Source organism: Cololabis saira, chromosome 4 (assembly GCF_033807715.1).
Source record: "Cololabis saira isolate AMF1-May2022 chromosome 4, fColSai1.1, whole genome shotgun sequence".
Classification (NCBI taxonomy): Eukaryota; Metazoa; Chordata; class Actinopteri; order Beloniformes; family Belonidae; genus Cololabis; species Cololabis saira.
This window is the reverse complement of record NC_084590.1, coordinates 47,554,402-47,581,805: the sequence shown is the minus strand read 5'-3', so window position 1 is coordinate 47,581,805 and position 27,404 is coordinate 47,554,402. Positions and strand designations below refer to the sequence as shown.

The 27,404-nt window shown below is 44.2% G+C and overlaps 2 protein-coding genes and 3 non-coding genes across 6 annotated transcripts in view; 1 reads left to right on the top strand and 4 right to left on the bottom strand.

The window, feature by feature from the left end:
• Positions 1 to 23: 23 nt before the first annotated feature.
• On the bottom strand, positions 24 to 16,104 carry LOC133442078 (zinc finger protein 239-like). 2 transcript variants are annotated; one of them, XM_061719992.1, is made up of 3 exons: positions 15,882 to 16,104; positions 1,786 to 1,858; positions 24 to 499 (listed from the first exon to the last, which is right to left on the bottom strand). In XM_061719992.1, exons 1-3 carry the CDS (start codon positions 16,014 to 16,016, stop codon positions 480 to 482), a joined length of 228 nt encoding a protein of 75 aa, XP_061575976.1. In that variant the 5' UTR covers positions 16,017 to 16,104; the 3' UTR covers positions 24 to 479. The 2 variants fall into 2 exon arrangements, with proteins under 2 accessions (XP_061575976.1, XP_061575975.1); XM_061719991.1 differs by lacking the exon at positions 24 to 499 and having other exon boundaries at positions 770 to 1,858.
• A 1,383-nt stretch (positions 16,105 to 17,487) lies between these two features.
• Positions 17,488 to 17,561, bottom strand: trnat-agu (transfer RNA threonine (anticodon AGU)). The gene has a single exon. It is a non-coding gene; the product is annotated as a tRNA-Thr (tRNA).
• A 251-nt stretch (positions 17,562 to 17,812) lies between these two features.
• Positions 17,813 to 17,927, bottom strand: trnal-uaa (transfer RNA leucine (anticodon UAA)). The gene is made up of 2 exons: positions 17,890 to 17,927; positions 17,813 to 17,858 (listed from the first exon to the last, which is right to left on the bottom strand). It is a non-coding gene; the product is annotated as a tRNA-Leu (tRNA).
• A 1,832-nt stretch (positions 17,928 to 19,759) lies between these two features.
• Positions 19,760 to 19,832, top strand: trnat-cgu (transfer RNA threonine (anticodon CGU)). Its single transcript has one exon. It is a non-coding gene; the product is annotated as a tRNA-Thr (tRNA).
• Positions 19,833 to 22,321: 2,489 nt separating this feature from the next.
• LOC133442055 (zinc finger protein 664-like) overlaps positions 22,322 to 27,404 on the bottom strand; it is a 214,491-nt gene continuing 209,408 nt past the window's right edge. Inside the window, exon 2 of the mRNA XM_061719952.1 lies at positions 22,322 to 26,013. Coding sequence (XP_061575936.1) covers positions 24,889 to 26,013 — 1,125 coding nt within the window. The 3' untranslated portion in view covers positions 22,322 to 24,888. The remainder of the gene's footprint in view (positions 26,014 to 27,404) is intronic.

Sequence of the window (27,404 nt, the reverse complement as noted above, 5' to 3'; positions counted from 1 at the left end):
GACAGGCAGATCAGGCAGACAAATCCAAAGGGGCATGCAAAAAATCCAAAAACCGGGAATCAGGCAAAGTCACAGGCAGGCAGGCAGAAACAGACAGAATCAGGAATGCTGGAAAGCTAGGCATGAACGCTAGAGAATCTGGCAACTGGCAGGTGGAAATGGGCCGGTATATAAAGGGGAACTGATGATCATGGGAACCAGGTGTGCAGATGGGCGGGGAAGCACAGGTGAGGGGAAAGAGAAGATGTCTGGCTGATGAGGGTGGCAGGATCTGGAACGACAGGAGAGTGATCATGGAAAAAACCTATCCCCAACTGGGAAACCATGACAGGTTGTAGAAGATGAATTCAGCAGGTTTCCTTCTGTGATGTCCGACTGGTGAAATGAATGGTGATGACTTCCTGTCCACTGCATAATCTTTGTGAAAGTCATGGAAAGACGTATGAAACATCATAGGATGAACCTGCAGCAGCAACACTTCAGCCAGTGGTGGCAGTGGCTGGGGGTGGAGAGGAGGAAGAGATGTTAGAGATGTGCTAATGCAGTATTTGTGGAATAGTTTATGCTATAATTAGATTACATTCTGTATCTCAGAATGGTGTAACAATAAATTTGTGCTTTTTGCAGATATATGGATTTTGTCCATCCATCCATCTTCATCCACTTGATGTGGGACTGGTTAGCGGGGGGCAGCAGTCTGAGCAGAGATGTCCAGACTTCCCTCACCCCACACATTTCCTCCAGCTCTTCTGGAGGGATCCAGAGTCGTTCCCAGGTCAGCCGAAAGACATTCCCTCCAGTGTGGCCTGGATCTTCTCCTGGTGGGACATGCCAGGAACACCTTCCCAGGAAGTGTCCAGGGGGCATCATATGTTAGTCTTTCTAGTTTTGGTATGACGTTGTCTGATTATTTTGCTGTGTGAATACGTTGGTGAGTGCTTAGCTGTCCTGACTGAGTAAAAGCTGCTCCACACTGATCACATCTGAACGGTTTATCGCCAGTGTGAATACGTTGGTGAGTCCTTAGATTACTTTGTTGGGTAAAAGCTGCTCCACACTGATCACATCTGAACGGTTTATCTCCAGTGTGAATACGTTGGTGAATCTTTAGCTGACTTGATGTGGTAAAAGCTGCCCCACACTGTTCACATCTGAACGGTTTATCGCCAGTGTGAACACGTTGGTGAGTCCTTAGATTACTTTGTTGGGTAAAAGCTGCTCCACACTGATCACATCTGAACGGTTTATCTCCAGTGTGAATACGTTGGTGAATCTTTAGCTGACTTGATGTGGTAAAAGCTGCCCCACACTGTTCACATCTGAACGGTTTATCTCCAGTGTGAATACGTTGGTGAGTCCTCAAATCACTTGATGTGGTAAAAGCTGCCCCACACTGATCACAAGTGAATGGTTTATCTCCAGTGTGAATACGTTGGTGAATCTTTAGATAACTTGATGTGGTAAAAGCTGCTCCACACTGATCACACCTAAATGGTTTATCTCCAGTGTGAACACGTTGGTGAGTCCTTAGATCACCTGATGTGGTAAAAGCTGCTCCACACTGATCACAAGTGAACGGTTTATCTCCAGTGTGAATACGTTGGTGAATCTTTAGCTTTCCTGACTCAGTAAAAGCTGCTCCACACTGATCACAAGTGAACGGTTTATCTCCAGTGTGAATACGTTGGTGAATCTTTAGTTTACTTTTAGTGATAAAAGCTGCTCCACACTGATCACAACTGAACGGTTTATCTCCAGTGTGAATCATCTTATGTATTCTCAGACCTGATGAAGTGGTGAGGACTTTCTTGCAGTGATCACAGCGATAACTTGTGTGTCTCTCTTTGCCTTTATGTTTCTGTAAGGACAAAGAAGAAGAATTAAATCATCTTGTTGGCTGACTCTCAAAAGCTTTTCAGTTTCTATAAAGTGCTGTCTGTCTAAAGTGCTGTTATTGACAGCCAGAGACCTTCAGATGAAACATCTCAGTACGTCAAATCAAAAGTGTAAATGGTTAAAGCTACTAACACGAAAACCATCAAAATAGTTAATTAATATGGATGGGTATTGATAAGATCCTCCAACCTTTTTTCATTCTGCTTAACGATTCGGTTTTTATCCCTTATCAATTCTCATTTGGGAAAAAAGAGACAACAAAAAGTTGATTAGCATCACCAATATAAAATAAATATTCTCCCGTAGAAATGAACAAATACAACATGCATCATTCTCTGGCAATTCCACGATTCCAAGATGTTTCTAAAAGAAAAAATAAATAAAAATAAATAAATAAAATTGTCCTTTTTAAAAGATATATGAACTGAGCACTCAAAAATAAAGCCAGTGAGCCAGTGACAAATACAACCAAGGCATAGTCCTCTTCCTGCACGGTGTAGTGCTGTAGCTTTTGCAGGATGGGTAAAATCTCACCATAGGTTGCACTTTTGTCACTGGAGACTGCCAGTGTAAAGGTGTAATGCTTTTGCATGAGCAGCACAAACTCCTCTGCTCTTCTTAAGTCCTCATTTTATCAAGGAGCGGCATGTGTTTGGGTGGCTATGAGGGGTAACATACACAACTTCAATATTTAAGTACTATTGTGCTTTTCATTTGATCATGATCTAATAATTTACATGCAAACATTTCTATGTTGCCTGCAATATAAAGTATCTTACTGAGCATGTTTTGCTTCTCCTTTAGGACCACTTTTGCCAGTCCCACACTTTTGCCAGTGTGGGACCTCTTCATCCATACACATCACCAAGCAAATTCTTGCTGGCCAGTTGGAAATTGCAGTGCAGTTATACAGTCTCTGAGTCCTCGTATAGATTTATTGTTGACCAGTTTAATTTTTTTTTTTTTTTTAAAGTAATATTTGTTCTCTAGACTTGTAAAGTCTAGAACTATTTCTTCAAACTTTTGACCATCACTGCCAAGCCTAAAAAAAACCACTGAAGGAAGTCATGAGGAACCTTTTGGGGTGAAGTTTGCCAGAAACTTTGGAATTTCAAGATTCTACCAACAGGGCAAGGAAAAAAACACCCCATGGTCAGCGTTTTTAGATACAACCCCATTATTATCAATGGATGATTAATGTTTGTTTAACCCTTTTTGACCTACCATAGAACAAGTCCATCTAAGCATATTTTTACATTTTTGCATAGGATACTGCCATTTTGTTGAGTATTTTTATTTCCTATACATCAAAACAACCCATATAAGCCAAATTTAATAATCTGTATGTTGCAATTGAGGAGGAGTTATGGGGAGGGAAAAGGACTCGGGAGGCATTATCGAGCTGTCCTACCTAACGTGACAGCCCACTGTCTGTTTGGTTGGTCTTGCTGGCTTCACCACCATCAGAAGAGTTGACTGATGCAGGAGATGGAGCAGGTGGCAGATCAATGCTGAATAACAGGAATTACATAGCGACTTTGCCCCAAATCATGTTGCACAAATATCACCAGCAGGCTCCTTTGCCACTCCTGCTGTTGTGTTTGTAACGCAAATAACTTCTTATGTGTTTGTTAAGTTGTGACCCGAGTGTCATGTTATACAAAGGTCTGTCATTTTAGTAGGCAGTTGCAATTGACAGCTCTGCAATATGCTGATTTATGACTTTGTGGATGAGAACCTTGCAGACATCACTGTCTTGTCAATAATGAATCCCTCCCCCGACCCACCACCCTGTGTTAGTTCAGTGTAAAAAGGGCAGGTGACAACATAGATTCCAGCATTAAAAGTGGGATAATTACCAATTTAAGAAGAATTATAAATGGTAATGGCATTTTTTTTTTACTTGGTACATTAATAGTAGTAGGTGGCCTTTGAATAGTGAAATGAATGTCTAATGCTATATTGAGGATTAATATAATCATTATTATTTGTAAAGTATGATGGAAATTTACCAATGACCCCTATGTAACCACTTCAGATTAGTCATGTTGATCACACAGGACAGAAGCAGCTGTTCCGTGAGCACAGAAGAGAAAGTTATTTGGTAGATTTACTGGGTATAGTCTGCCCCTGCTGAGGCATAGGATGCTCATAATCTGAAAGAAAAGATAGTGATAAAATGCAGGGTTACGTGACACCCCAAGGACATTCTGTCTCAGACAGACATGTGTAATCTCCATCCATCCATCCATCCATCCATCCATCCATCCATCCATCGTTCGCCGCTTATCCGTTCCCGGGTCGCGGGGGCAGCAGCCTCAGCAGAGATGCCCAGACTTCCCTCACCCCAGACACTTCCTCCAGCTCCTCCGAGGGGAGTCCGAGGCGTTCCCAGGCCAGCAGAGAGACATAGTCTCTCCAGCGTGTCCTGGGTCTTCCCCGGGGTCTCCTCCCGGTGGGACAGGCCTGGAACACCTCCCTAGGGAGGCGTCCAGAAGGCATCCGGTACAGATGCCCAAGCCACCTCAGCTGACTCAACTCAATGTGAAGGAGTAGCGGCTCGACTCCGAGCTCCTCCCGGGTGACCGAACTCCTCACCCTCATCTCTAAGGGAGCGTCCAGTCACCCTGCGGAGGAAACTCATCTCGGCCGCTGGTATCCGCGATTTCGTCCTTTCGGTCACTACCCAAAGTTCATGACCATAGGTGAGGGTAGGTGCGTAGATTGACTGGTAAATCGAGAGCTTCGCCTTTCGACTCAGCTCCTTCTTCACCACGATGGTCCAGTACATCGACCGCATAACTGCGGACGCTGCACCGATCTGTCTGTCAATCTCACGCTCCATCGTTCCCTCACTCGTGAACAAGACCCCGAGATACTTGAAGTCCTCCAACTGAGGCAGGACTTCTCCACCCACCCAGAGAAGGCACGCCACCCTTTCCCGGTAGAGAACCATGGCCTCAGTTTTGAAAGTGCTGATTCTCATCCCTGCCGCGTCGCACTCGGCCTCAAACCGTCCCAGCACATGCTGAAGGTCCCGGTCCGATGAAGCCAACAGGACAACGTCATCCGCAAAAAGCAGAGATGAAATCCTGTGGTTCCCAAACCGGATCCCCTCCGGCCCCTGGCTGCGCCTAGAAATCTTGTCCATAAAAATTATGAACAGGACCGGTGACAAAGGGCAGCCCTGCCGGAGTCCAACATGCACCGGGAACAAGTCTGATTAACTGCCGGCAATGCGAACCAGACTCCTGCTCCGATCATATAGAGACCCGACAGCCCTTAATAGAGGGCCCCGGACTCCATACTCACCGAGCACCCCCCACAGAATGGCACGAGGGACACGGTCAAATGCCTTCTCCAGATCCACAAAGCACATGTAGACTGGTTGGGCAAATTCCCATGAACCCTCGAGCACCCTGCGGAGGGTGTAGAGCTGGTTCAGTGTTCCGCGACCGGGACGAAAACCGCATTGTTCCTCCTGAATCCGAGGTTCAACTATCGGCCGTATTCTCCTCTCCAGTACCCTGGCGTACACTTTCCCGGGGATGCTGAGAAGCGTGAACACACTCTCCAGTCCACCTTTTTAAAAAGAGGGACCACCACCCCGGTTTGCCACTCCAGTGGTACTGTCCCCTTCCTCCATGCGATGTCGCAGAGGCGTGTCAACCAAGACCGCCCTACGACATCCAGAGACTTGAGGTACTCAGGGCGAATCTCATCCACCACCGATGCCCTGCCACCGAGGAGCTTACAAACTACCTCAGTGACCTCGGCTTGGGTGATGGATGAATCCACTGAGGAAGGCATGTCAGTCGGGTTGAGGAGATCCTCGAAGTATTCCTTCCACCGTCCGACGATATCCCCAGTCGAGGTCAACAGCTCCCCACCCACACCATAAACGGTGCCGGCAGAGTACTGCTTCCCCCTTTTGAGGCGCTGAACGGTCCGCCAGAATTTCCTCGAGGCCGACCGAAAGTCTTCCTCCATGTCCTCCCCGAATTCCTCCCAGACCCGGGTTTTTGCCTCCAGGACCGCCCGAGCCGCGGCTCGCTTGGCCGGCCGGTACCCATCTACTGCGTCAGGAGTCCCACAGGCTAACTTCTTCAGTCTGACGGCATCCTGTACTTCCGGTGTCCACCACCGGGTTCTAGCATTGCCGCCACGACACCGGAGACCTTGCGACCACAACTTCGAGCCACCACGTCGACAATGGAGGCAGAGAACATGGTCTGCTCGGACTCGATGTCCCCCGCCTCCCCCGGGATCTGAGAGAAGCTCTCCCGGAGGTGAGAATTGAAGATGTCCCTGACAGAGGGCTCAGCCAGACGTTCCCAACTGACCCTCATAATCCGTTTGGGTCTGCCCGGTCTGTCCAACCTCCTCCTCCGCCAGCACATCCAACTCACCACCAGGTAGTGATCAGTTGACAGCTCAGCCCCTCTCTTCACCCGAGTGTCCAAGACATGCGGCCGAAGGTCAGATGAAACGACAACAAAGTCGATCATTGACCTCCGGCCTAGTGTACTCTAGTAAGCCATGTGTAATCTAACTCTATATAACATAGATTCACAAAGAGCCTACCTTTATTCTCCGTACACCCTGAAACCCTTTCCTTTTGCATGCATTAGAAATAAATGTGTTTTGCTTAACCTGGATGTCTCACTGTTCTTGATAATCAGAATTTCCACAAAAAAACAAAACAAAGACAAAAAAAAAATCAAAGTGACCATGAACGTTTATGAACTCAGTGGGTCTCATTCATGAAACATGAGCAGAATAGATTTATGGGTAAAATCAGCAGAGTAAAATTTCCTCACTTTGTGTTGCTGAAATGTCCATAGTTCTAAACTTTTCATTGGTGTTAACAAAATCTACTCCTGCCTCTGACCATGTGCAGAGCTTTTGGAAATGACAGGTTCACATAAATACTGGTGTCAGCCTTGGACTTTACAGCGTGAAGCACGGTTATTTTTACACTATACTTATAAACCACATTTTAAACATGATAATACATTCAAAATATAACATCTACCCATATTCCTCTGCTTATCCGTGGGTGGTTTGCATGGGCAGTAGCGTAAGCAAGAAAGCCAAGACTTTTGACTTCCTAGCCACTTTTGGCGCTTTTCCACTAGTACCTACTCAGCCCGACTCGGCTCGTCACGCATCGTCACACATTGTCACGCCTCTACCCGCTTGGTCCTCGTTTGTTTGTCCACAGCCAGGGGAGAAGTGGGTGGGTTGGGGTGAAGCTGCTGTGACGTACTCAATTGCGGAACCCCTTTGTTAGTGTCGGCGCAGATAAGAAATCAGCTGGAGCCGCAAGCGGCTGAGAGTAAAACAAAGTGCCTGTGGACTTCCGGTTATGGTGCGGTGCTGACCAGTCGCAGCAACGTGGCTCGCAGCTAACTTTCTGGAAAAACTCTGAACAAGCGACCGATATCTCAACAAACTAACTTTCGAAGACCTGTTGAAGCAAGGAGTGGAAGGATGCCGTCAAAAAACTCTAAACCTGGACAACAAACATAAAAAACGGTCCCACAAAGTATCTTGACCGGCATCACTGCAGTCGGTGTTAGCAGTGATGCTAACGCAAGTCAGGGCGAAGCTAATGCTGGAACCCCCTCAAACAGCGACATACTGGGCGCGATTCGTACACTGAGGGAAGAATTCTCCAGACAGTCTGTTGACATGCTGGAAGAAGTTAACGGAATTAAAGGGGATTTACTTTCACAGTCCAGGAGGATTGGGGAGGCGGAGGAGAGGGTCTCACAGATGGAAGAAGAGGTAATTGCTCTCCAACAAAAAGTTAAACAATTTGAGGGAACAACAGAGCTGCTTAGAAATAAAGTACAGGACCAAGAAGACCGAGGAAGACGCTCCAACTTGACACTAGTCGGTCTCCCCGAAAAAAAACGAGGGTTCAGACATGTGCAGCTTTTTGCAGAACTGACTGTCTATGGTGCTGGGTGACACTTTCACCTTCGCCCCCATCATTGAGCGAGCACACCGGGTTGGCCAAGCTCACTCCAACCGGTCCTCAGCTCCGATCATCATGAAGTTTCTGAATTATAAGGACCGGGAGAAGACACCGCGAGCAGCGAGAATACAGAAAGAGGTGCGGTATGAAAATGTTGGAATAATTGTAGTAAGTTATCATGCTCGCTATTAACAGAACGTATGATAACTTGCTTATGCCTGTGACACACTGATAAAACAATGCTGTGTTAAGTGATTAAAAAATGCTGCACAAGAAGTTTCCTGATTGTCAGCATAAAGCAGCAATCTGCAGAGAAGAGGAAACTTCTTGTTGCTAAACAAGAACAATCTATACCTGTCCATTGACTGTCCACTGACTGCGACCACTCCCTTTCCCCCTCCCTTTAGGGGCGCAGTCAGCTCTGTAAACTAGGGTACACCCAGAGTAAATAAAAGCAAGGAAGCAGCAGAGACAAATCAGAGTATGTTGGAGATCTTACAAATCTCGACTGCTCTCCTTGCAAGTAAATTCTAATCGTGTTTTTGTCTTTCTTTGTCTCCAGAGAGTTTGATGATACAAATGTTACGTGCCTAAACCTAACAGAAAACTAGCGGGTTCAGTTTCTTCCCAGATCTTTCGGCTGAAACCCGCCAGCAACAGCGGCAGTTTGATGCCGTTAACGTCCGACTCCGATCCATGAACATCCGCTACTGGTTACTGTACCCGGTTCACCTGGTGATCACACATGACGCACCGTGTGAAAAGGCGCACCCTCAGTTTTGTGTGTAATTTTTGGATTTAAAACACACATACGGCGCACCGACCCAAAAGGCGCAGTCTACAGACACGGAGCTGCACACACACGCGCCGCAAAACACACACGCGCTGCAGAACACACACACAAGTGTGCTTATTTAAAAATAGAGCGGGAGCAAAACTTAGTTTGATATTTTATTTCACTTTTCACATCAATCAAACCCTTCAAAGTCTTCATCTTCTGTTTCCGCATTAAAGAATTAAAAAAAAAACACCGGGTCCCCGCACATAAACCTGTCTCAGCCACTCGATCATCTCTTCATCCATCCAGCCCTTTTGATTTGCCTTTATAATGACTCTGGCTGGAAAAGTCTCTTTAGGCAACGTTTTTTCTTTTAAAACTCACCATCGGCGGCAGTTTCTGTCCATCAGCGTGGCAGGCAAGCACAACAAATGACGACTTCTCATACCTCGTTGTGCGGATCCCCCACCGCGCTGTTCCCGTCCTCTCCACCGCGCTGGTTCCCGTTAACTCCACCGCGCTGGTCCGGTCCTCTCCACCGCGCTGGTCCCTGTTAACTCCACCACGCTGGCCCCAGTTAACTCCACCGCGCTGGCCCCAGTTAACTCCACCGCGCTGGTCCCCGTTAACTCCACCGCGCTGGTCCCCATAAACTCCACCGCGCTGGTCCCCGTAAACTCCACCGCGCTGGTCCCCGTAAACTCCACCGCGCTGGTCCCCGTAAACTCCACCGCGCTGGTCCCCGTTAACTCCACCGCGCTGGTCCCCGTTAACTCCACCGCGCTGGTCCCCGTTAACTCCACCGCGCTGGTCCCCGTTAACTCCACCGCGCTGGTCCCTGTTAACTCCACCGCGCTGGTCCCCGTTAACTCCACCGCGCTGGTCCGGTCCTCTCCACCGCGCTGGTCCGGTCCTCTCCACCGCGCTGGTCCCCGTAAACTCCACCGCGCTGGTCCCTGTTAACTCCACCGCACTGGTCCGGTCCTCTCCACCGCGCTGGTCCGGTCCTCTCCACCGCGCTGGTCCCCGTTAACTCCACCGCGCTGGTCCCCGTTAACTCCACCGCGCTGGTCGGGTCCTCTCCACCGCGCTGGTCGGGTCCTCTCCAACGCGCTGTTCCTGTCCTCTCCACCGCGCTGGTCCCCGTTAACTCCACCGTGCTGGTCCCCGTTAACTCCACCGCGCTGGTCGGGTCCTCTCCACCGCGCTGGTCGGGTCCTCTCCACCGCGCTGGTCCCCGTTAACTCCACCGCGCTGGTCCCCGTTAACTCCACCGCGCTGTTCCCGTCCTCTCCACCGCGCTGGTCCCCGTTAACTCCACCGCGCTGGTCCCCGTTAACTCCACCGCGCTGTTCCCGTCCTCTCTACCGCGCTGGTCCCTGTTAACTCCACCGCGCTGGCCCCCGTTAACTCCACCGCGCTGGTCGGGTCCTCTCCACCGCGCTGGTCCCCGTTAACTCCACCGCGGTGTTCCCGGTCCGCTCCCCGGCGCTGGTCCCCGTTAACTCTACCGTGTGATTCACCTAACGTGAGCGGCACATCGTCCATGTCGGTGACGTGTCGGCTGCAGAATGAGCGGAAGCTCTCCATCTTTTCCATATAATCCGCCGGGCGGTGCTGCTGCGCTGGCACCGTTTCATGAAGCGAAAGCACCAGGACGGACCTCCATGAAAATGTTCAATTTTAATTTCTTCCGCCAGTGCTACTGCTTTCAGTCGGACTCAGCCGCAACTCACGGGTGCTTCACACGCCCCCTTCTCCCTTTACCGTTCTCATGGTGGCTCCGCCTCACATTACCGTAATACAGGTAATAGAAACGGCGCACCGTTTCATAGGGCGCGCGGCACATTTTAGAAAAAAAAAATAAAAATTTTATGTGCGCCTTATGGTCGCGAAAATACGGTACTCCATACACTCTGTGACCCTTTCCTTTGCATGCATTATAAATAAATGTGTTTCGCTTAACCTTAACACTGATCTTGATAACGAGAATTTCCACCAAAAAAAACTAAAAAAATCGAAGTGACCATAAACGTTTATGAACTCAGTGGGTCTCATTCATGAAACATGAGCAGAATAGATTTATGGGTAAAATCAGCGGAGTAAAATGTACACACTTTGTGTTGCTGAAATGTTCATAGTTCCAAACTTTTCATTGGTGTTAACAAAATCTACTCCTGCCTCTGACCATGTGCAGAGCTTTTGGAAACGACAGGTTCACATAAATACTGGTGTCAGCCTTGGACTTTACAGCGTGAAGCACGGTTATTTTTACACTATACTTATAAGCCACATATTAAACATGATAATACATTCAAAACATAACATCTACCCATATTCCTCTGCTTATCCGTGGTCGGTTCGCAGGGGCAGTAGCGTAAAGGCTCAGTTATGCTTCTGCGTCAAAACGACGCCGTGCCTACGGCGTCTGGTTTTCTTCGACGCAGAGGACACGCCGTCACCTGCGCCGTCAGTGACGTGCACCTCCTGAAAATTGTAACTACGCGTCGAGGAGACGCAAACCACACGCAGACCGAGAGGGCTGTGATTGGTTCGTTTGAAAGCGAAGCATTTCCGGTTTCCGGTTTGAATCAGTAGTGAACTTTCAGGGCTCTTTTCTTCGTTTATATGTGATTTTTTTTGTTTTGTTTTTTTGCACAATAGTTGTCCTTATCTCTTTGATTTACTGTGACCGGAAAAAGTCGGATAAACCATTCAGAAAAAGATCGCTAACTAGTGGCCGCGGGGGGTACTGCACCGCGACCAAATGGAGAGACGGAGAACTCTGAAGGGTTCGTGACGGCGTCACGGCTGCGGCGTGTGCTCTGCGTTGGTATGACGCAGAACCATAACTCAGCCTTAAGCAGGAAAGCCAAGACTTTTGACTCCCTAGCCACTTTGTCAAGCTCATCTAAGGGCGACCCAAGACATTCCAGGACATTTGAGAGACAGATTCCCTCCATTGGTCCTGGGTCTCCTCCCAGTGGGACAAGCTTAGAAAACCTCACCAAGGAGACGTCGAGGAAGCTCCACATCTGATGTCCGGAGTATCTTGTGTAACACTCTACCTCATAGGGGAAATATTTCCAACAAATAAGGCTTCTTCCTTCATTCTGAGAAAGTTATTGTATGTGATACGTGTAGCTGTTATGAACAAACAGAAAGATTATCACAGAACAAGGACTTAAAGTTTGTCACCCAATATCTATTTTCACCATATATTTACAAATAAACACAATAAATAAACCTTCCCATCACCAACCAACCCATTAGCAGGATGTCAGTAATTTTCTGAATATCCTCCAGTTCCGTGATTCCCAACCCCCGGTCCCCGGACCGGTACTGGGCCGTAGAGCCGTTACTACTGGGCCGTGAAATGGCTTGTGTTCCGATCATGATTAGGGCTGCAACGATTCGTCGACGTTGTCGACAATAAGCGATAATCAAAATTGTCGGCAATTGTCACCAGACGTTTTTTTCCCAATGGAGTGAGGCATCTCACTTCACTTCACCTCATACAATCTCTGCCGAGAGCCGCGCTGCACAACAGCTCAGCGCAGCTTTTTTTTTTTTTTTTTTTGCGTCTCAGCGCAGCTGCGGGTAACAAAACTTCAAAAGTTCAGGAGCATTTTAGCCTGGATACGGTGAATAAAAAGAAGACTTGCAAGGTTTGCAAAGCAGACCTTGCTTATCACCGGAGCACGTTTGTAATGCACGAGCATTTGAAGAGAAAAAGCACGTCGGACAGTTGAACGAAACGGACTCGCCTTGGTAAGATATTAAGCGTATTTTGGCTTTAAAAGAGAGCTTTAACGTTATGCCTGACTGTGCCTGACAAAAGTATTTTAAATTAAATGCATGCAGACCGATGAAGAGCCACCATGGACCCCTTTCTGCAAAAGAAGCAGACGTGTTCCCTTGTTGTGCCAAAAAGTGATTGCCTGCCAGAATCTGATTGCGGCCGCGGGAGCGCGCACAGCAGCCCGTTGAGGGATAACAGCCCATTGAGCGCGGATTAAACGGTCATAATATGCAGATACACACACCTGTACGTCTGCAATTATAGCAAAGGTATGTGTCTTAGAAAGTGTAACGTTTGTTGTTACGTAATTATCACATCTGTGCCCAAAAGAAGTGTAGTTTGTAGCGAAATCAGCCGTGACAATGCCGTAATAGACATGTCTCTATGTGCTTGGTATGTCTGATGCCTTTGTTTAGCCCTGTCTTTGGAAATTAGACTATAATGAATGTGATTTATGGGTGTGTTTTCAATAAAGAATTGATCACTTTTGCAATATGTCTGGATTTTTTTTAATCTGATCTGGGCTCTACGTACCTATTTCCTCCTATGTTTGGATGTGCTTTGTACATCTAATATTATTGTTTATGCCTACTATAAAAAAACGGACAGTTTTTACCTACAAAATACAGTTGATGAAAAGTTGTTTCTGCCTAAATATGACTTGATCTCATCCTTGAGCTTCATATATAAATACTAGAGCTCACAGGACAACTTGAAATTCTTTTAAAGGAGCATTACAACAAAAAATGGGCATTTTCACCTGCCAAAAATTGATTGAAGGCCAAATACAATTGATGGAAAGTTGTTTCTGCCTAAATATGACTTGATCTCATCCTTGAGCTTCATATATAAATACTAGAGCTCACAGGACAACTTTTAACTTTTTTTAAGTTAAATTTAAGAATTTAAGAAAACAATTTTTGCATTTTTTTGTCATATAATTTCATCCAAAACTTGTATAAATCGAAATGTGTTTCTTTGAGGGGCAGCCCTGTCATGGCTTGGCGAACAATAAGTTCTGGTACCCGACCGGACTGAACAGCACCATGCACAGGTGCTGTATGCAGGTTAGGTTCAGTCTGCTGCAGAGATGAGCGGACCTCAGCAAACCTCCATGAGCCGTTTCTTTACTGGTTGTTCGAGTAAAAGAAATAGTGATGAACGAGTGGAAAATCCTACCAAAAAGAAAAGCAAAAGCTTTAATCGCAAGTACGACATTATTTATATAAAATACGGATTTGTTGCAACGGGCGATTTGGAGGCGCCAAACCCACTATGTATTTTATGTGGAGAAACGCTCGCCAACGAAGCAATGAAGCCATCCAAGCTTCAAAGACACTTAAATACAAAACATCCTTCTCTCAAACACAAACCAGTGGATTTTTTCGAAAGGAAAAAACGTGAGTTAGATTTGCAGAAGCAAGTTTTCAACCAGATACCTGGTTGCCAGGTGTGATAAGTGAAGCTTGGACACACAGATACCTGGTTGCCAGGTGTGATCTTAAGTTTGAACAAAAACAGCGTATTTTACGCACGTCATAGTTTTATAAAACGCTGTTATTTACAGCGTTTTTTGTGCTCAAAACGGCGCTTTTTACACCCTTTTGTTCATAGACATATAAACGTAGACGCCCCATGGAGCTGCTGCGATACGTCAACGACGCCGCCATATTGGATGTGGCAAGACTGCGCTGTAAACTAATACAAGTAAATTGACCTATTTTCATAAAGTGCCTTTCTATAAAGAAATTTACGTTTTACGTCTCATTTATTCATTCACAGATGCACTAATATACTTGGGAAACATTTAGACACCGAATATATATAATTTTCTCAATGGCAGAAATAAGAACTTTATTGATCCCACATAGGAGTAATTCATGTTATATCAGTTATAGAGAACAAGGTAGTGCCGAAAAACAATATATATATATATATATATATATATATATATATATATATATATATATATATATATATATATATATCCCCTCACAAAAATAAGAAAAATAGAGAAACATATTTTCTCATCAATAAAGCCTATTTTACATAAAGATATTTTAAATTTTCAAGTAAAAAAATAACATATTTGAATCATTTTTGAGATTTTTATTTAGTGATATTTTGAGTTATTTTATTGTCTGAAAAATGATTCAAATGTTATTTTATTGTCTGAAAAATGGTTCAAATATGTTATTCTGTCATTTGAAAAATTTTAAATTTGTTTTGTTGATGAGAAAATATGTTTCTCTATTTTTATTATTTTTGTGAGGGGGGATATATATTGTTTTTCGGAATTACCTTGTTCTCTATAGCTGATACAACATGAATTACTCCTATGTGGGATCAATAAAGTTCTTATTTTTGCCATCTAAGAAAATTAAATATTTTATATTTGGTGCCTAACTGTTTCCCAAGTATATTAGTGCGTGTGAATGAATAAATGAGACGTAAAACGTACATTTCTTTGTAGAAAGGCATTTTATGAAAATAAGTCAATTTACTTGTATTAGTTTACAGTGCAGTCTTGCCACATCCAATATGGCGCCGATGTGGACGTATCGCAGCAGCTCCATGGGGCGTCTACGTTTATATGTCTATGTTTTTGTTCGGCAGCGCATTCATTCAAGCCCGGTTTTTGGCCGTTATGGCTTGCCATACCTTTAGTGGCGTTCATGGACAGCAGAAAACGCCGGTTTTTACGCCACTCGTTTAAAACGCGGCCTTTTTGCTCATAATGGCATCTCCTCCGACTTTAACCCGCCGGCGGCGTCTCCCTCCCGGGATAGGAGCTCCAACAAACCCCGCTGCTCTGGAGATGTTGCTGCTACTCGGTTGTAGAACCAACCAGATGTTTCCAGAACTGCAGACACTCACGAGTTGGTGGAGACTTTAGATTATGTGTTTTAACTTTAGATTGTGTGTTTTAACTTTAGATTGTGTGTTTTATCTTTAGATTGTGTGTTTTATCTTTAGATTGTGTGTTTTATCTTTAGATTGTGTGTTTTAACTTTAGATTATGTGTTTTAACTTTAGATTGTGTGTTTTAACTTTAGATTGTGTGTTTTAACTTTAGATTATGTGTTTTAACTTTAGATTGTGTGTTTTACCTTTTAGATTGTGTGTTTTTACTTTAGATTGTGTGTTTTAACTTTAGATTGTGTGTTTTAACTTTAGATTGTGTGTTTTAACTTTAGATTGTGTGTTCCAACACCACAATAAAACTCCAGCAGAACCAGCAGCATCTCCAACTGCTGCGTCCGTGTCGCCGCCACATTCACATATTCAGACGGAAACACGTTTCAAAGTCTCCGAGGAAGATCACGTGTTTGTGTTTTCTGCGGTTCCGTTCAAAGTTACGGACACGGAATCAAATAAAGTGTTTGGATCAGAATCAGCAGAACCTGGACCTGAACACTGACCTGCAGACCAGCAGAGGAAGATCCCGCTTTGGTCCTGATGCTGGACTCCTGGTCCTGGTTCTGATCCCGGTCCATCTCCGAGTCCTGGTTCTGATCCCGGTCCATCTCCGAGTCCTGGTTCTGATCCCGGTCCATCTCCGAGTCCTGGTTCTGCTTCGTTCTCGTTTAGTTCTGATCCTGCAGATCTTCAATCTAAAAGTTCGTCTGCAAAAACTGTGATGACGCAACCCGGAACCACGTGACCTCTTTAAAAAACTTTATTAGCAAATGTTGCTAAACAAACACCAACAAGGTTTACAATAGTGTGGAACAAACATACAATGATGGAGTAAATTATACAAATATCTAGTATGAATCAAATGTAACGTCATTACATTTGATTCAAACCTATTAAGTGGATTCCTCTCCCTTTCAGGCGCTGGGCTCCGCCGGCAGCTGCAGGAGAGCCGTCACAGCGACATCAAGTGGCAGGAAAGTGACATTACATCAACAACAAAAACTCTTCCTTTTTATTTCAGTTTAAGACAGAAGATAATCAAAGCAGAAAAAACATTTCTTCAGCAACGCTATCACTCACATGCACTTAATTTAAATGCAGAGACTCTAAGCAGAACTAAAGAACCCAGAGCGTCTTCATGTGGCGGGCGGTGATTCGGGGAAATGTCGCCATCTGCTGGACGAATAAATGAACTGCAAAACCAAACAGGAGGAAGGAGGAAAACTCATTCTAGAATTCTTTATAAAACCATAATATGGTTTATATTAAATGTCTTTCTCTTTCAGATACGTGGACCTGGAGAACAACTAGACGACGTACCTGCCAAGAGTCTGTCCTTTCTGGAAACTTAAAGCCCCAAAAATAAACCAGTTCCACCTTCCACTGAGTCATTCTGGTCATTTGGTTTTGTCGCCTTCCTAACCTTTGTGTTTTGGATACTTAGTCCAGTTATTGTTGGTATTTATTTATAATTAAAGGTATTCCCGGAGGTTTTTTTCAATGGGATCTTATCTGTTCCAGTCATATAATTAACAATCATTTCAAGTGGATAATCAAACTATATATGTATAATTTAACAAGGAACGAGACAAAGCTTCAAAGCTAAAAGAGAAACAAGCCACATTTATTAATACAAAAAGAACAATACACACATGATAAACAAATATATACATTTATATACAAAGTAACTGTATACAAATTATAAAAAAACCTATATACATTTATATAAAAAACCTCCTTCTTATTAGGGCTCGAGCACTGATAGTGCGAAGGCCCTATTGTATCTGTAGGAATTTTCCTAGTTTTTTTGTTTTCCTTCTTCTGACAAAATGAGGGCCTTTTTGCCCCCTAAACGTGCCCCAAATTTTGCACGCAAGCCAGGCCTGGCGAAAAATTTGATATTTAATGGCTTTCATTAACCAGCCAATCACATGGCAGCTAATCAATGTATTTAGGTGCATAGACATGGTCAAGAGAATCTGCTGTGGTTCAAACCAGCATCAGAATGGCGAAGTACGGGGATTTAAGTGACTTTGAACATGGCATGGTTGTTGGCAACAGACATGATGAATGAGACATCTCTAATCTTCCAAAGACAGTTGGGTTTAGAGGCTCTGCTGGGATTTGAACCCAGGATCTCCTGTTTACTAGACAGGTGCTTTGACCAACTAAGCCACAGGGCCTCCGTAAACCCTCACTTACCTCGTCTTCATGGGGATTTCTCTAAAAACAACCGAGGCCTCACATATTAACGTTAATAATAAATAAATAATACATAAAAAAAGTATTGTAGACCATGATCCACTCATGTCAGGATGTAGTAAAATGCCCTTCGAGTAGATTTGGGTACACATTTTGATTTATTGGGCCCTAACCGATGGTGGCGTTGTTGGTAAACAGAAAGAGATCTTTGTTGGTCAAAGCAGCATGAAACTGTCAGAAGTGGGATTTGAACCCACGCCTCCCTTGGGAGACCAGAATACTCTGTACACATGAAGGAAGTACATTATCCTTAAGTCTGGCGCCTTAAACCACTCGGCCATTCTGACTACGACTATAACACCTCACAAAGTTATCAATGAAATTTTACATGACAATCAGGGTTTCCAGAGATGATTTAAACATTGTTTTACCAGTTTTACCCACGGAGAGTTATCCAGATGTGAAATAGAAGAAACTGGTTTAAAGTAACAACCTCTTCCCCTAAGACAACTCAAAAATGAAATATTGACAAATATACATTTGTTTTATGGGTCATCATCATCATCATCATCATCATCATCATCATCATCATCACCATCATCATCATCATCATCATCATCATCATCATCATCATCATCATCATCATCATCATCAATATAAAGTTCCCAGATTGATCCAGGATTACATATTGTATTCCAGACCTCCAAAGTCATCTCCAGCTGCTTTTCTCTGCTGCTTTTTCAAATGTTTTCCACGGTTGGATTAGTTTCATTGTTGATCATCTTGATGTAGTTTTTCTGGGACAGTTGGGAGGTTTGTTGCATGAAAGTAGAACGAAGAAGTCCAGGATGTGTGAGAAAGGCTTGACATCTCCTCCTGAGTTCATCCTGGATGATTCCGCTGCAGGAAGACGATCCAGGATGAGGAGGTGCAGCTATGTGAACCAGGTTGAACTAATCCTGGTTCGTGCACGTTGATGTCTGTCTTAAGCAGACCGTGAGGTCGGTCCCAGATGTCCTGATTCAGAAATGGAGGACGAGTGTTGCTGATGTTTCACCGAGTGAACAACAGCTTCTAATGGAAACGTAGGAGGAGCTTAAACAGCTGATACGTTCAGAAATGTCCTCCAGACGCTGTTAATGAACTCAGAGAGTCTGACAGACAACAGTGGACAGACTGAATGTGTAGTCGTCCAACATATGAGCTGTAGAGCTCATTTACTGAATAACTTCTTACTGTGGCTGAAATCAGTCAAACCAACATTGGCTTCCTTTGACTAATGTTACATTTCATTTAAACAAATACAAGTTTACCAAATATAAAACTCTGAACATGGAAAACATCTTTTTCTAAGTTTTTACTATCATGTCTTAATAAGTCTGTTAAGATCATTTCATTCAGGTGACAGCAAGACATAAGTGCAACAAATAATGTCTTTTTATGGTCTTTAGAGTGTAAAACTAAATATAAAAACATGTGTGTTGAAGAAAGAAAATAGAAATAAAGCTGCCATTACCTTTCTAATTCTCATCTACGTGGAGCCTGTAAGATGATTCACGGCAGGAAGTGCCGTGTGCGTTCTTAATAGTACGTCCAAATTAATGCACACTACTGATATTTACTTAAAAGTTTGCCAAATTTAAGTATACTTTTTAGTATATACTTTTTAGTATGGCATTTCGGACGCACTATATGTTGCTTTTTGCACATGGAATACACAGCAGAATGTGAAGCAAAATGTTTACGTTTCAATATAAACAGCAGAGGGCGCTGTTGCTACATTTGGTGGCCCCGCCCCCCGACCAATCGGTGGCGTGTAGTGTGATGATGTCAGATCCAGAGCCGACTCAGCACGCTTAGAACCTCGGCAGAATAGATACAGAAAAAGTATCTACTCTGCACGCCTCCACCCGCCTCGGACCGTAGTTTAAAAGCTCAAAACGGGGACGTGGAGAGTAGAAACGTGCTGAGTAGGTACTTGTGTAAAAGCACCATATGTCTCTACATACCTGGTTCTTCAATCTACTCAAAGGGAATTTTACTACATCCTGACATGAGTGGAACATGGTGTACAACACTTTTTTTATGTATTATTTATTTATTATTAACGTTAGTATGTGAGGCCCCGGTTGTTTTTAGAGAAATCCCCATGAAGACGAGGTAAGTGAGGGGTTACGGAGGCCCTGTGGCTTAGTGGTCAAAGCGCCTGTCTCGTAAACAGGAGATCCTGGGTTCAACTCCCAGCAGAGCCTCTAAACTCATGAACACAAAAGTAAGGATGTAAGTTTAAAACCAAAGACTCTTCTAGCCAGTCTCCAGATCTCAATCCCATAGAAAATCTTTGGAGGGAGTTGAAAGTCTGTGTTGTCTGTGTCGACAGCCCCAAAACATCACTGCTCTAGAGGAGATCTGCATGGAGGAACGGACCAATCACTGCTCTAGAGGAGATCTGCATGGAGGAACGGACCAATCACTGCTCTAGAGGAGATCTGCATGGAGGAACGGACCAAAATACCAGCAACAAAACTTGTGAAGACTTACAGAAAACGTTTGACCTCTGTCATTGCCAACAAAGGGTATTAGTATAGTATAATTAGTATTGAGATCAACTTTTGTTATTGACCAAATACTTATTTTCCACTATAATTTGCAAATATATTCTTTAAAAATCAGACAATGTGATTTTCAGTTTTTCTTTTTTTTGTCATTCTGTCTCTGTGATGAAAATAACAGGTCTCTTGTATCTTTTTAAGTGGGAGAATTTGCACAACTGGGGCCTCATATACAAAGAGTGCGTGGATTTCAACGTTGGTCCGTGGTTGGAATTCTTGCGAAAAAAAATTCCAACAACGGAAAAAAAAAATTCAGATGTTCAAAACTGTGCATATGCCCAAATCCACGCACGTTTCTTTGAACATCACAATCAACGTGGAGTCAAGTGCACATGCAGTTCTGTGAAGAGTTGTGGGTTTATTATGTTTGTAATGTTTTGTGAATGTTAATATTTAGCGTTAGTGCATCATTACACTCTTTTTTTTTCTTGTTTGTAATTTAAGAACCGACACCAGAACTTAAGTTGGTGGGACGAAAAACAGCTCCTTGTTCCGTTTTACTGTCATGCGTATAATATACTAACGGATTAAGCCCAATGTACACGTGTATTGAGTCTCATAGTTTGCATTGTGGATGTTTGTGATCACCTCTGTGTAACAGTGTGAACAACATAAACTCATGTTTAAAACATGAAGCATCACGATCGGATTCCTCCACTCTGATTGTTGCAGCCGCAGGAGGAGAGACCGGTCTAACACTTTCTATAATCCTGCAACCGACTCCATATAAGACTCTGAAAGTAGCCCAAACATTCAATAAAAACTTTATTCATATATTGCTGTTTCACATAAGGTTGGAACCAACCAACCTTTCAGTGACATGTTAGTTTTATTTTAAAAGACAACTTTACAGAACCAGTTTTTCGCATGCAAAATGTATTGTAATGTTTCTCTGTCCACAGTTATGGGATGTTTTAGGATCTGGCTTTAATCTCGAGTAGTCGTCACATACGGTCGTCATGGCGACAGATGTCCGACCTGTAGCAGCTCCAGCTGAAAGCATCATGTTGGTCTGAACCGGAGCAGCTGGTCCAGTTCAGGGCAGAGATCCAGAAGAATCCTCTTGGTTCAATTCAATTCAATTCAATTTTATTTATATAGCGTCTAATACAACAAAAGTTGTCTCTAGACGCTTTCCAGAGACCCATACCCAGAACATGACCCCCGAGCAGTTATTACATAAACAATGGCAGGTAAAAACTCCCCTAGTGGGAGAAAAACCTTAAGCCAAACAGTGGCAAGAAAAACTCCCCTTTAGGAGGGAAGAAACCTTGAGCAGGACCAGGCTCATAAGGGGGGACCCTCCTGCCGAGGGCCAGACTGGTGGGTCAGGGACGGCAACAGCACAGCAGGCAGGTGGAAGCAGCAACGGGATGACCAGCGGTACCCAAACCAGCTGATGGTCCAGTCTTAGTCCTGGACCAGCAGGTCGAGACTGAACCAGCTGATGGTCCAGTCTTAGTCCTGGACCAGCAGGTCTACGTGGTCCCTGAAGACTCACTACTGATCCTGCATCAGCAGGTTCCTCTAACAGAACCAAGGCTGACATTGTGATTGACAGGTTACATCTTCGTGCTCCTACCTTTATATGTTCATGTGGTTTATTGTGAGATTGTTGCAGTTCCACTCGTGTGTAACTTACCTGGTGTTGTGCCACAGGGTAGCTTAGCTGTCCAGTTATCAGAGGGTTATTAATAATTTTATTCAACAATTATTATGAATGAATAAAGTCGACTATTTATCAAATTGAATTACCAAAATGATAATAATCCTCGTAGGGGCACCACCTGGGCCTTAACCAGGAAAATGATGACTTTTAACAGCAGAAATCAGTCTCGTAAATTAGGGATTATTCCACCAGAATAACCAGAAGGTTCTATTATTCCTGGTGAATAATGTTGAAGGCTCTTAAAGGAGCATGAGGCTCCTTTTAAGAAATGAGACTCTCTAGCGCCACCCTTCGCCACGACGGCCGTCGGGGGTACTGCAGCCAACAGTGAAGCCGGCACGGGAGAACGGGGAGAACGTGCATGCGTCATGTGACGTCACATCCGCCGCCCAGCGCGGGAAATTCGGAGTCCGAATTGCAGCACATTTTGCAGCACACAGCCTGTTCAAGCAGACGGAGAGATACGGTAGAGGGCTCATTCTTTTTGGTTTGGAACACTTCATCTGACATTATTACTAGAAAACTTAAAACGTATACGGATTTTCTTCATAAATCCTGCCTCAATCCTGCCTCAAGCTCCTTTAAAGAGTTCGGCACTGGCTCTGTCAAACAGTCAATGTGACTAAAATTGTATGAAACACAAACAACTCCTCATTAAAAATCAATCAGAATTTATTTACATATGGGTACCAAAGCAGATGTAAATAAATACCCAAAATAAATCCTGATGGCACACTACGATAAACAAAAACCATTAACTAACAAGAAAAAACAACAACTATAAAAATGAAATGAAAGTTAAATGCATGGACTCAAACAATAATAAACACCAACAAAACAGGTTCAAACAACGTGGCTGCAGTGTTTAAAGATGGCGGGACTCTGGTATTTTAAAAATGGACGCGTCCTCGCCACGTGCAACTAAACCGGATGGCAAACACGTGCGTTTCAAACGTGAATGACTGGCAGAAAATGGCGACTACAACATAACGAACACAATGATGATGATGTATGCAGTAATCTCAGTTCTGAGCCGCTCTAAGTTTTACTGATCACCAGGGCTCATGAGCTCACGCCTCCTCGGAATCCGGGTCGGGCAGCTGCGGGCTTTGTCGACTGCGGGTCGCGGTCCTGCTGGGGGTTTCCCAGTCAGGCTCTCGGCCCCTGCCCCTTCCCCTGAAACGGGATGGACAGCGGCGGGTCGGGATCAACGGAGGCTCTCACGCGGTCCTAGGCGCGGCGGGGAGGGGGTCATTCGTTGCTGTGCGTCCCTGCCCTCCGGTCGCCGATGCACGGCCATCCGGGCCCGGCAAGGCAGCTCACAGCTCGGCGAGACCGCTGCTCCAACGGGCGGGCTCCGGTCCGATGCGGGCCTCCTGCCTTGCCCCAGCCGGGGGGGAGAAAGATGGGATCCTTGGCCCGGAGCCAAAGGTCCAGCTGCTCAGGATGAGAGGTTGTGAGGAAGAGCAGAGCGCATTGCGCTCCGTGGAATTGAGCTTCCTCGTGCAGATTCCCCGGGCAGTCCCGAGGCAAGCGCACCTCGGGTCTCTTTCCCCGCCGAACCGAAGAAGGTGTGATCCTGAGGGGCTCTTGGCACGAGACCAAGCTGGACGAACCGACCAGCTTGGCTGATGAAGAAGGAAGGGAGTTAAACTGTGGCAGCGGCAGCGTTTTTATCCTACGCGCGCTGCGATGATGTCACCAGCACCTCACTTGTGATTGGATGCGCGCCGCTTTTAGGCGCCGCCCCCACTCGCAAAGCATGCTGGTCTTGTAGTTCTGGACAAGGCGGCCATTTTAGGAGGCTGGTCGGGGTTGAACCGACTTTTAAAGTTGAAATACACGTTCACAAAAATGTTCACAAACATTTATAAGTTCAGAGTTCACATGATCACTGGACGTAGCACAACAAGTGATGTGGGGACTGTCGTGTCCTTCACTTGTGGTATTGAACTTATTGTTGACGTCATGTTTCCTCATATACTGGACTTCAATGCATCACCAGTGAGTGTCGCCAACAAACAAAACCTCAGAAATGTGTGTACGCCAGCCTTGATGTGTGCGTGAAGAACCGCACCTTTTCAAAGTTCAAATCACTTTTTGAGCATCTGACGTTTTATTTCCGCTATTCACGGATTTTACTAAATATCCATATGTTAACACTGTTATGATCTTTTTGGTAAATATGATATGAAACATTATATATTCCTGTCCATCTTCCTAGCTCACATCAGGAATATACAGTGACTGCTGGGTATTTCCTTCTTGGAGAATCTACTTATCCTTTGCAGGACTGGCTCTTGAAACCATTCCATGACACTGGACGACTGACAGCAGAACAGTCTGCGTTTAAGCACAAAGTCAACCGAGCACGAGGGGTTGTGGAAGATGAATTCAGCAGGTTGCCTTCTGTGATGTCCGACTGGTGAAATGAATGGTGATGACTTCCTGTTCACTGCATAATCTGTGTGAAAGTCATGGAAAGACTTATGAAACATCATAGGATGTACCTGCAGCAGCACCACTTCAGCCAGTGGTGGCAGTGGCTCGGGGTGGAGAGGAGGAAGGCAGAGATGTTAGAGATGCGCTAATGCAGTATTTGTGGAATAGTTAATGCTATAGTTAGATTACATTCTGTATCTCAGTATGGTGTAACAATAAAGTTGTGCTTTTTGCAGATATATGGATTTTGTCCATCCATCCATTTCCATCCACTTGATGTGGGACTGTTTAGCGGGGGCAGCAGTCTGAGCAGAGATGTCCAGACTTCCCTCACCCCACACATTTCCTCCAGCTCTTCTGGAGGGATCCAGAGACGTTCCCAGGTCAGCCAAAAGACATTCCCTCCGGTGTGTCCTGGATCTTCTCCTGGTGGGACATGCCAGGAGCACCTTCCCAGGAGGTGTCCAGGGGGCATCATATGTTAGTCTTTCAAGTCTTGGTATGACGTTGTCTGATTATTTTGCTTTTTTTTTTTGCTGTGGAGAGGTGTTTTTTGCAATTCCACACTTCATACTGATCACATCTTTAGAATTTATCACTCGTGTGAGTACGTTGATGTCTCTTTAGCTGACTTAATGTGGTAAAAGCTGCCTCGCACTGTTCACATCTGAACGGTTTATCTCCAGTGTGAATACGTTGGTGAATCGTTAGCCTTCCTGACTCAGTAAAAGCTGCTCCACACTGTTCACACCTGAATGGTTTTTCTCCAGTGTGAATACGTTGGTGAATCCTTAGACTACCTGATGTGGTAAAAGCTACTCCACACTGATCACATCTGAACGGTTTATCGCCAGTGTGAATACGTTGGTGAGTCCTTAAAATACTTTGTTGGGTAAAAGCTGCTCCACACTGATCACAAGTGAACGGTTTATCTCCAGTGTGAACACGTTGGTGAATCATTAGACTACCTGATGTGGTAAAAGCTGCTCCACACTGTTCACATCTGAATGGTTTATCTCCAGTGTGAACACGTTGGTGAATCATTAGACTACCTGATGTGGTAAAAGCTGCTCCACACTGATCACAAGTGAACGGTTTATCTCCAGTGTGAATACGTTGGTGAGTCCTTAGATGATCTTGTCTGGTAAAAGCTGCTCCACACTGATCACATCTGAACGGTTTATCTCCAGTGTGAATACGTTGGTGAGTCCTTAGATTACCTGATATGGTAAAAGCTGCTCCACACTGATCACAAGTGAATGGTTTATCTCCAGTGTGAATACGTTGGTGAATCCTTAGACTACCTGATGTGGTAAAAGCTACTCCACACTGATCACATCTGAACGGTTTATCGCCAGTGTGAATACGTTGGTGAATCTTTAGATTACTTTGTTGGGTAAAAGCTGCTCCACACTGATCACAAGTGAACGGTTTATCTCCAGTGTGAATACGTTGGTGAATCTTTAGTTTACTTTTAGTGATAAAAGCTGCTCCACACTGATCACAAGTGAACGGTTTATCTCCAGTGTGAATACGTTGGTGAGTCCTTAGACTATCTTGTCTGGTAAAAGCTGCTCCACACTGATCACAAGTGAACGGTTTATCTCCAGTGTGAATCATCTTATGTATTCTCAGACCTGATGAAGTGGTGAGGACTTTCTTGCAGTGATCACAGCGATAACTTGTGGGTCTCTCTTTGCCTTTATGTTTCTGTAAGGACAAAGAAGAATAATTAAATCATCTTGTTGGCTGACTCTCAAAAGCTTTTGAGTTTCTATAAAGTGCTGTCTGTCTAAAGTGCTGTTCTTGACAGCCAGAAACCTTCAGATGAAACATCTCAGTACGTCAAATCAAAAGTGTAAATGGTTAAAGCTACTAACACGAAAACCATTAAAATAGTTCATTAATAGGGATGGGCATTGATAAGATCTTCCAACCATTTTTCATTCTGCTTAACGATTCGGTTTTTATCGATTCCCTTATCAATTCTCATTTGGGAAAAAAGAGACAACAAAAGGTTGATTTGCATCACCAATATAAAATAAATATTCTCCTGTAGAAATGAACAAATACAACATGCATCATTCTCTGGCAATTCCACGATTCCAAGATGTTTCTAAAAGAAAAAATAAATAAATAAAATTGTCCTTTTTAAAAGATATATGAACTGAGCAGTCAACAATAAAGCCAGTGAGCCAGTGACAAATACAACCAAGGCAGAGTTCTCTTCCTGCACGGTGTAGTGTTGCTGTAGCTTTTGCAGGATGGGTAAAATCTCACCATAGGTCGCACTTTTGTCACTGGAGACTGCCAGTGTAAAGGTGTAATGCTTTTGTATGAGCAGCACAAACTCCTCTGCTCTTCTTAAGTCCTCATTTTATCAAGGAGCGGCATGTGTTTGGGTGGCTCCGAGGGGTAACATACACAACTTCAATATTTAAGTACTATTGTGCTTTTCATTTGATCATGATCTAATAATTTACATGCAAACATTTCTATGGTGCCTGCAATATAAAGTATCTTACTGAGCACGTTTTGCTTCTCCTTTAGGACCACTTTTGCCAGTCCCACACTTTTGCCAGTGTGGGACCTCTTCATCCATACAAATCGCAAAGCGAATTCTTGCTGGCCAGTTGAAAATTGCAGTGCAGTTATACAGCTTCCTGTCCTCATATAGATTTATTGTTGACCAGTTTAATGTTTTTGTTTAAAAGTAATATTTGTTCTCTAGACTTGTAAAGTCTATAACTATTTCTTCAAACTTTTGACCGTCACTGCCAAGCCTAAAAAAAACCACTGAAGGAAGTCATGAGGAACCTTTTGGGGTGAAGTTTGCCAGAAACTTTGGAATTTCAAGATTCCACCAACAGGACAAGGAAAAAAACACCCCATGGTCAGCGTTTTTAGATACAACCCCATTATTATCAATGGATGATTAATGTTTGTTTAACCCTTTTTGACTTACCATAGAACAAGTCCATCTAAGCATATTTTAACATTTTTGCATAGGATACTGCCATTTTATTGAGTATTTTTATTTCCTATACATCGAAACAACCCATATAAGCCAAATTTAATAATCTGTATGTTGCAATTGAGGA

What these genes read in the sequence shown, in the direction of transcription:
- LOC133442078 (XM_061719991.1), bottom strand. Translation starts at nt 16,016, where the DNA reads ATGGACCGGGATCAGAACCAGGACTCGGAGATGGACCGGGATCAGAAC. An exon ending in CTTCCTCTGCTGGTCTGCAG is followed by an intron (nt 1,859 to 15,881) that starts GTCAGTGTTCAG and finishes TTGTCCTTACAG; the next exon opens with AAACATAAAGGCAAAGAGAG.